General features: G+C 43.8%; 1 protein-coding gene across 1 annotated transcript; it reads left to right on the top strand.

Moving 5' to 3' along the window:
• On the top strand, positions 1-10203 carry naglu (N-acetylglucosaminidase, alpha). Its single transcript, XM_023418799.2, has 6 exons — positions 1-482; positions 4551-4698; positions 4883-5029; positions 6070-6155; positions 7415-7671; positions 7909-10203. The coding sequence occupies exons 1-6, from the start codon at positions 70-72 to the stop codon at positions 9111-9113; spliced, it is 2256 nt and encodes a 751-aa protein (XP_023274567.1). The 5' UTR covers positions 1-69; the 3' UTR covers positions 9114-10203.
• The last annotated feature ends 104 nt before the right edge of the window (positions 10204-10307 follow it).

Below are 10307 nucleotides of genomic sequence, written 5' to 3' on the forward strand. Positions count from 1 at the left end.
AAATAGACTTGTTTTTTAAACGTGTGCCACGGGTGGGAAAAGCCTGGCTCTGCCGAAGCGGGGATCAGCATGTCACCCGGAAGCGGCCGCGGCCTGGTGCTGGGCGTCGTGCTCTGTCTCTTCGTGACCGCACACTGTAAGTTTCCCGCTCTGGACCACATCAAACCCAAAGCCAGCGACAAGGCGCAGGGCAGAGCGGTGGTGGAGCTGCTCAAACGCCTGCTCGGGAACAGATCCACGGAGTTCATCGTGTCAGTCAACAGGAGCCTCTCCAACGACAGCCTGGATGTGTGCGAGCTCAGGTCCACGAAGAACAACAAGATCGTGGCCACGGGCAGCAGCGGGGTGGCCCTGGCTTCTGGCATCTACAACTATATGAAATATTTCTGCAACTGCCATGTTTCCTGGTCTGGTGATCAGCTGGATCTGCCCCGTCCTCTGCCAAAGCTCACCGGCGTCCTGCGCATCAACACCCCGCACAGGTCAGTGACCCGCGCTGTTGATGAATAACACAGATGTCCACGGTTGGTGTCAGCAGCTCTTTGGTTCTTCTTACATTTATACTGAGCAGAAGCCTTTCTCCAGGACAGCGGGTTTACTCAGCAATGAATGGCAGCTAAAACTAACCATTAGACAATTGTAACATTGTTTTTCTATTATTATTATTATTATTATTATTATTTACACTTCTACTCAAGTACAATTTATTTCCATTATACACTGCCTTGATTTGTATTCTTAGTTAACATTACTAATTACTAACCAGGTCAAGATTTTACATAGATTAAACCGGTGGTTCTTAAAATGGGATCCGGGGACCCCCAGGGGTCTGTGAGGGTGTCCCCAGAAAAAAAGAAATAATTTATTTTCACTATTAATCCATTAATAAGTAACACACTGACAGAATGTGCAACTATTTGAGTTTCAAACACTTTCTGTAACAAAACATTCAAAAGCTAAAGTCTTGTCAGACGGCGGCCCGTGGTCTAATTTGTGTCAGTTTAGGGTCTTTGATGTGAAAAAGTTTGAGAATCACTGGATTAAACTAACCAAACTAACCGACACTATATAAAGTAGTTTAAAAATTAGCTTCACTTAGACCAGATATAACATCATAATATGTGCTAATAATTTATTTATTTCATACAGAACTTATTATACATATTATATTTTATATGTATGTATATATAGATATATAGATATATATGTATATGTGTGTGTGTGCGCACTTAATTTAATCAGGAAGTCACATTGAGATCAAGATCTCATTTACAAGTGAGACCTGAGAACAGAAAAATTAAAGAAATAACAAAAAGAAATAATTATAGCAAAAATACAAATTTACAGCGATTTTAAACACACATTCAGATACTGTATGTATTCATACAAACAAGTGGACATGTGTTCATATAAACAGTGATCAGAGTGTACCTTTGAATGCTTTTAAATATGCATTAACATGCACAAGCAGGTAGACAATAAGATGGCGACATTAATGCTCATAACTGCAGATTAGAAAAGAAAATAAGTAAAACTATTACACTCTAAATCCGTCAGACTTGGCTTATTGGTATCATTGTGTCGAAATTCAGTCTGTTCTGCAAGTTATTCCACACACATGGGGTGTGATATCTGAAGGCTGAGTATTTACTGCTGGAACATGTGACATCAGCCAGTCCTGAGGACGTGTATTAAAGGTGGAATGATAAATGAGGTGATCATTTATTAGTAATTTAGTGTTTTTGCATATGGAAGAGTTTAGTTGAAGACCTACATGAGCTATGAAAACATAATGACATGCCAGACTCAATGGTTTACTCATTGTGGTCAAAGACAAATGAAGACTGGTGTAAACCAAGTCTCTGTGTCCTGTGTGTTCGCCCTGTAGAATCCATTGACGATGCAAATTTTACTGACGTCAGCAAAACGGCATCTTTGAAAATGTTTTCCCACCAAGTCGATTCCACACTGCTGCAGCTGACGTACCAGAGTGTGTGTGTGTGTGTGTGTGTGTGTCTACTCACATTAGCAGAAGCGGAACCTCACCAGACAGAGGAACCACCTCTGTTGAAATCACAGCTATTGACTGATCACTCGTGCTGAAAGTTGAAGAGCCGCTGACATAGTTCATGTGTTTTATCAGCAGCTAAGATCATCTAAAGATCTGGGTTTCCCACACTGCCCTGCAAATGAGACACTAAGTATTTTTACGACATAACGATCAAACTTTATGAAGAAGACCGCCATGGTATGTCTATGTGTTTGAATTCTATGATTTGGGGGGCAAGTAACCGTCAGCCCCCCTCCTCTGCTACACAGCGCAACAAAACCCATGGGTGCATGACAAATGGAGCGTTGTCACACATTACTTTTCATTGTTTACTGTGAGCACTATGGACACTTGTACCATGGCCGGGCCCTTTGAAGGACCCTTGCTTTCAATTATCTGTTGTGCATTAGACCCGCATCAGCTCACCCCAGTTATGTCATGTGCACAGTAGTTAGGCTGAAAAAGCCAAGGCACACATGGCACAGTCTGGTTTTCCCAGGACTATAACTTAGTGTTGGAGGGCAACTCTTAGCCGGTTCCAAGCTTTGATCGTTTATGATTATATAGAAATAAACTCTGAGTAGTACTGTGTAATTTGCTGATTTACTTTCTGCCACTGCTTCTTAACGCTTAAGAAGAAAGTAGAAGTAATACACACTGTGCATGTGTATAATAATGGGTGCAATATCACAACCAATCCCAGAACGGTGTTAGCAGTTGTCCGTAGAAACTCGTCTCCAGCTAGTCACCTGTCGAGGTGTGTCCAAAATATCCTGCCCCCCCCCCCCCCCCCCCCTCAGTTTGACGAGCCGCAACCTTTGTCAATGTGACGCAATCACACGCGTGAAAATGACAGAAAGAACCGATGCAACAGCTGGAAGTCAAGCTGGCTTCAGAGACAACAGCCTGCTGCCACAATTTCATCAGATCCTTAATGCAGCAGGACGCTGTTCTGAGATCAGATGTCAGGAGAGACATCACTTCCACTTCAGTATCTTTCTGATTGATGTCTGGCTTTAGCTTTAAGTGCTGATCCTGTCGAGACACCACCCGTGTGCTCAGAGCACAACGGGTCAGACACAAAACACAACACATCAATAATAAAACCTTATGCATAAGAACATTTTAAAATACACAAAGTACCACATATGAATAAATAAGCTAAGGACGATATATTTCGAGTGCAGGACGTCTGCAAGTCAGAGGTTAAACAACCTGAATTTATTGAGAATGTGTCAGCCATCAGTTATTACAAGGGGGTGTAACATGCAACAAAGGTCCCCAGTCAGAAGTGGAACCCAGTTGGAGTTATAATAGTGTGCATCTTAACTATTTGACCACAAATATGCTTCTTAATAAAAGATTTTTAACCTGTTTTCCAAATAATTTCTTAATCTAAACAAAGATGGTGGCCTGAAGGGACATACAGTACCATTTGCCACCTTTGCAGCATGAAAAGATATGAATTCATTACCATATATGAAAATGTAAAATTAGGGAGACTATCATTGTTATTGATAAATGCACTGTACCTGATGATGAAAATATTTTTGTAATGTATAAAATGCTTATAGCAATGACTAATTCATTTAGGATAGCGTATTAATGTGGATTAGGAAACTGAGTGATAAATAGTCAAAAAGGTTTGAAATTATGGAACTCATGAAACAGATTTTAAAATATCACCACAGCTTTAAATGCTTTGCCCTGCGACCTAATTACATCACACAGAGGTTGTGATGTTGAATATCAGCACGGTGCTTTTATACAACAGTTCTGTGAGCGCCATGTTAGTTAGATAAGCAACCACAGATTATGATTTGTTTGTTTATTTCATCATTTATTTGGCTACACTAACTCAAATAGTTCCACAACTGGACTGGTACTGGACTGTTGCTAAGCAACACATAAACATTTTCCTGACCTGCACAGTGCACTCTCGCTTGCTACTCTGTCTACACGTTACCTCAGGTGTGTGCTGAAGTATCCAGGCTTCTTCCTTCATCCTCTCCTGACGACCACACATCATTTCATTCAAATGTTATTTCTGGAAATATTTTCATCTTTGTAAAGTTTGTTACAATCTAAGAGAGATAACGGCCGTTAATGTGACGCTAATTAACGGTTAATAGAACACCTGTGAAGCGGAGTGATACATGTAGTTTAAAGTCCCAGTGCTGTTGTACTCTATATCAGAACTCATGGAATGACTCCGTCCAATCAAGTTCTTTGGTCGGAACTAACTGTTGTATAAGTCTGTGATAATACATGAGAGGCACAAACAGGGTCTAGGTGCCACAGTGACAAAATGGAAAGGAGAATACCTGCACTGAATGTATGTAATGGTATACTTGACTCACAGCTGCTCAATGCTAACAAGGCCTTTTTATCATTTAGTTTCTCTTTGTCATCTTGTAGCTTCATTTTTTACTTTGCATACCTGTTTCGTATTTGATCTCTTTTAAAAAAACGAAGAGTATATTTGCGTGTTTGTGTCTAGATTCCGGTATTACCAGAACGTCTGCACGTTTAGCTACTCCTCTGTGTGGTGGGACTGGCCGAGATGGGAGAGAGAGATCGACTGGATGGCGCTCAACGGGATCAACCTGCCCCTGGCTTTCACCGGCCAGGAAGCCCTGTGGCAAGAGGTGAGAGCCAACCTGTCAACCTCAAACTCATTACAGCCTTCACACAACCCCGCATTCAAACACAGTTAAACGCACATCTTAGTATCGGTGTTTAAAACCATCATGTTTGGCAGAGACTCGCTGCAGATCCGCGATACACGCCTTGATAATGTGCAGCAGCGTGTGAACATCAACTCCTTTTCAGGTTTACCGCGCCCTCGGGTTGAACCAGTCGGAGATCGAGGAGTTCTTCTCCGGCCCGGCGTTTCTGGCTTGGAACCGCATGGGGAACATGTTCAAGTTTGGCGGGCCCCTGCCGCAGTCCTGGCACGTGACCCAGCTCTACCTCCAAGTACGGAAACCTCCAACACTTGTCGTCACAGTTTAAAGCCACTATGTGCTAAATCAGAACATTTCTTTCCCGTGGTCGTGTGAAACACTGACAATGAGAATGAATAACTTGAAAGCAGCTGTTTTCACCTGGATTGTCTTTTTTATCACAATAATCTGATTTCCTAAATTTAATTACAGTTTATTACAAGTTATTTTAGATAAATGTTCTTTACAAAGGGAAATCCATTCTGCTGAGGCCAGTATCGTAACAGACAAGACAATATATAAAACAAACACAGGTGTTCCTGCATGGGGGGGGGGGGTTCCAGTTTTGCAGCCACTCCTGTTGCTTATGAAAACACTGCACTCACCAAACCAAACGCTGAAACCTTCAGGCAGTGGTTGAATGTATTTAAATACATTTACTCAAGGACTGTAATTAAATACAAATTTGAAGTACTTGTAATTTACTTGAGTATTTCCATTTAACGCTGCTTTCTACTTGTAAAATACTAAGAATTATGTCTGCTGCCAGCTGTTCCTGAAGGAATGTAACCAATAGAAACAAGATGAAGAAGCTGTAGGTCAGTTGGTGATTTCCAGCTGAGACCAGTCTTTTCCTCCGTCAACATTAAACTGCTGCGCACTTAATATCCAGGACTTGTAGTGGAGTATTTTTATAGTGTGGCAAAACTAAAATGTGTCAGCACTTCATCCGCTGCAGGCGGCCAGATCCCCTGAAACACTGCATGAGGACCGTAGTTCAGCAGGAAGTTGCTCTGTAAACTGTAATGGATGATTACAACAGACAGTTTGAGTGACAGTGTTACTGTTCCCCTTTGTGTTCTCTACAAGCCTGATCATCTGACTCTCTCTATCTCGTCTTTCTTGCCCTTTCACACCAGGAACGACCAAAACTGCAACAATAAGAACCAAGTCGTCAAAAAGCAGAATTATTGTTTAAGGGCTTTTTTTTTTTTTTAAATCACAGTTTTTGTGGCTGAAATCACATTTTGGATTGAATCCTCCTCACGTCACATTTTTCTTCTCTGTTTGCAGTTTAAAATCTTGGAGCGAATGAGGGCGTTCGGTATGATTCCTGTGCTGCCGGCCTTCTCCGGGAACATTCCCAAAGGAATCCTCAGGTGATGCATTGATGGCTGTGCTTTTCACAGTCATACATTTCAGAGACTCAGAGCCTCCTCTCTTCTGATTGGCTCACTGACCTGCTGTTACTAGAGCTCCAGAGAGGAGATGTAAAACTACACTGAGATGGTTTTTGGTTCTTAAAACCACAAATATATCTTTTTATGGATCAACGCTTCAAATAAGGACACACAGGAAACAGTGTAAATAATAGACCTTTGATTTAAAACAGTGCATCATATTTAATTTGAAGTCATCATGTGTTGTAATCACAGCTGTCAGATAAGTGTAGGGCATTAATAAGTGCAGTATTTGCCTCTGAACTGTAGGGGAATGCAAGCATAAAGTAGCATAAAGAAGAAGTATAAACTTGTATGTAAATATATGTAATTAGTTACTGTCCCTCATATACTCATTTACAGTTATATTGTTTCATATATTTAAACAGTGTTTCACTAGTAGGTAATAAGTTATAATATGTTTTCAGCTTGTCCGTCCCTCTGTCCTCTTCTCATGAACCTGATGTCGGTGACACATTGATGGAACTTCTTCTAATTTGGCAAATGTTCACTTGGACTCAAAGATGAACTGATGAGATTTTGGTGGTCAAAGGTCAAAGGTCAAGGTCGCAGTTACCTCACAAAACGCAGTTTGGCCTTGTGAATGCGTTATCTCTATAACGCCTCGAGGGAATTTCTTCTAATTTGGCACAAATGTTCACTTGCACTCAAGGATGAACTGGCTAGATTCTAGTGGTGAAAGGTCAAAGGTCAAGGTCGCGGTGATCTCATGTTCTTATGAATGCAATGTATCAGGAACACCCTGAGGGAATTTAATTTCTTCTGTCACACTGTGACCTCACAAATTCATTCACTACTTATGACACAGTTTAACTCAAATGTGTATAAGGACAAAGTTTTATATTCAAATGATCAAAGGTCAAGTTCACTGTGACATCATAACGTTTTGCAAAAACACCTCTGGCCATTATTCACCACTGTAACTCAGGAAGCAGAGGTTGTGACCACATTTACTGCAACTTGGCCGGCTGCTGGAGGTGACGTTTCTAGTTGTATTGGAGAAGCACAGGTGTGGTCAGACATCGTTTTGTACAAAAGTATTCTGCGGCATTAAGGAAGTTTCTAATAAAACAAAGTTTGACGTCTACCAGACACCTCTGCGTCTCAGTTCCCTGATGCCTTTCAGACACTCCGTCTGTTCACATTCAGAGCTCACTCAAGTGTTTCCTGTGTTTCAGGTTGTATCCTGCAGCGAATGTGACCAGACTGGGGCCTTGGGCTCAGTTCAACTGCAGCTTCTCGTGCTCCTACATCTTAGACCCTCGGGATCCACTCTTCCTCCAGATTGGCTCCCTCTATCTGTCCCAGGTGGTGAAGCAGTTCGGGACAGATCACATCTACAACACTGACACCTTCAATGAGATGACCCCTCCTTCCTCTGACCCCGCCTACCTGTCTGCTGTCAGCCGCTCTGTCTTTGCCTCAATGACTGCAGGTGAGTGTCTGCAGGACGAACAGCCTGTTCACACAGCGAGCTCTGAACCCGACGGTCCCTGTGAGCTCGCTGAGTGCTGATATTTTGGGATACAAGTGCAGTAATTGCCCTAGTTTGCTGACCCATGGATGACCTGTTGTCCAACAGCCCCCCCCCCAAGCTCTCCCCTGATTTTCAGCCATGTTTGAGAACTGTCCCCGTCTTGTCCCTCATCCAAATCTCATTTTTTCTCCCCAGTTGATCCTCAGGCAATTTGGCTGATGCAGGGCTGGCTGTTCTTCAGCGATGCAGCGTTCTGGAAACCAAACCAGATCCAGGCCCTACTACACGGGGTGCCCCTTGGACGAATGATCGTGCTGGACCTGTTTGCAGAGACCGAGCCAATCTTCTCCTACACCGAGTCTTTCTATGGACAGCCGTTCATCTGGTGCATGCTGAACAACTTTGGTGGGAACAGTGGTTTCTTTGGCACAGTGGAGAGCATCAACTCTGGGCCCTTCAAAGCCTTGAATTTCCCAAACTCCACCATGGTGGGCATAGGCATGACACCCGAGGGCATTGAGCAAAACCCCGTGATGTACGAGCTGATGAGCGAGCTGGCTTGGCGCAAAGAGCCGGTCAACTTGTCCAAGTGGGCGTCACTGTACGCCATACGCCGTTACGGCAGCACGCAAGAGAACCTCACGGCTGCGTGGGTGCTCCTGTTCGCCAGCGTCTATAACTGCACCGTGCCACATTACCGAAACCACAACCACAGCCCGCTGGTGCGCAGGCCTTCCTTCCACATGAATGGCGGCCGTTGGTATGACCCGGCTGACTTGTATAAAGCCTGGAAGCTGATTATAGAGGCGGCTCCGTCCCTCATGTCCAAGGAGACCTTCCGGTACGACCTTGTGGATGTGACTCGGCAGGTCCTGCAAGTCCTAACGACATCTTTCTACCAGGATATCGCAGACGCCTTCCAGCAGCAGAAACTGCCGGAGCTGCTGGTTGCAGGTGGCGTGCTGGTCTATGACATCCTGCCTGAGCTCAACCGTTTGCTGAATAGCGACCGCAACTTCCTGTTGGGGACATGGCTGGAGCGGGCGAGATCCTTAGGCCTGGATGAGAAAGAGGCGCAGCTCTATGACATGAATGCCAGAAACCAGCTCACATTGTGGGGCCCCAGTGGTGAGATCCTGGACTACGCCAGTAAAGAGTGGGGGGGCCTCATGGAGGACTACTACGCCCAGCGCTGGGGGCTGTTTGTCGACATGCTAGTGGAGTGTCTGAACAGCGGGCGACCGTTCAAGCAGGACGCCTTCAACCAGGCGGCTTTTCAGGTAGAAAAGGGATTCGTTTACAACGGCAGGAAGTACCCGACCAAGCCTCAGGGAGACACCTATGAGATCGCCCACAGGATCTTCCTCAAGTACTACCCACAGGCCTTAAAGAGACTATAGTGAGTGGAGACAACACTGTGGGGAAAAACTTGTCTCAAGTCACAGCAAGAAGAATGTCTTCCTCCACCTCCGGTTTTTGCGTGGCGATCCCAAAACGTTTTGATGTAGGAAATCTAACTGCCTGAATCTACAGGAACGTCCAGGAACTGTTTTGCATGAATCGTTATGAAAGAGAAGAGAAAACGAAGATGCGGTAATGACTGTGTGTAGGTGTTGATTTGCGGTTGTGTGTCTGTTGATTTTTTTTTAATTCCACTAATCTTAAAGAAATATTTCAGCATTTTTTTTTTTTTGAATGATGTGTATTTACTTTTACAGACTGACATGTTTAGATGGAGTCATGATGTGGTTAGCCTAGCTTAGCATACAGACTGGAAGCGAAGGGAAACAGCTAGCCTGACTCTGTCCAAAGTTAAAACGAGACGAAAGCTGTGTGTATTGTGTGTTTAACCTGTATACAGAAATGTTGAAATGTCAGTTTGTGGTTTCAGATGCTGGAACAGTTGAATAATAGTTCATCCATCTGCCGAGTGCGTCGGTACGTCTCCGGCTATGGCACAGAATACCAGATACAACCAGTGAGCACAGGTGTGGCTTTTGGTGTCTCCACAGGCATAATGCTACCAAACCTGGCAACCTCACTGACTTCAGGAAGCTGCACACAGTCACTGTGCTTGGCTGTTGTTCACAAAAAAGATAGTTTGAGTGTCAAACTCCCCCCTGAAACCACAAGAAATTGAGAATTTTTACATTTCAGTTCATCCATCCATCCATCAGCCTGGATGCCTGCTTATCCTAGAGCAGCCCCTCCCAACCTTTTCCAACCCACAGCCCACTTGAATTCTCAAAAATGTTGGAGCCCCACATCCGACCCCAAACCATACTTGTCGGTTTACCATCTGTCTCTTAATTCTTCCTGCTGCTAACCAGCTATCCATTTTGACTCTCCAAATTCTTCCATGGATTTCACCTTTTAGCGCAAAACCAGACTGAGAGCAAACAAGTATGTGATCTGATCTGGCAGCAACAACATAAAAGTTTCTATCATTGCCTTATTACAGTGATCGGCCTTAATAATCATGTTTTTTTTTATAAAAGTACATCTTTTCACCAAAACTGTACTGTTTTACAAATGATTCGTGGTCCACCACAGGTTGGGAACCACTGTCCTAGAGTGTTTCGGGGGGGGGGGGG

The sequence above is a fragment of the Seriola lalandi genome, unplaced genomic scaffold, assembly GCF_002814215.2.
Source record: "Seriola lalandi dorsalis isolate HSWRI2012SDOR001 ecotype SW California unplaced genomic scaffold, Sedor1 jcf7180002054585, whole genome shotgun sequence".
In the NCBI taxonomy this organism is placed as follows: Eukaryota; Metazoa; Chordata; class Actinopteri; order Carangiformes; family Carangidae; genus Seriola; species Seriola lalandi.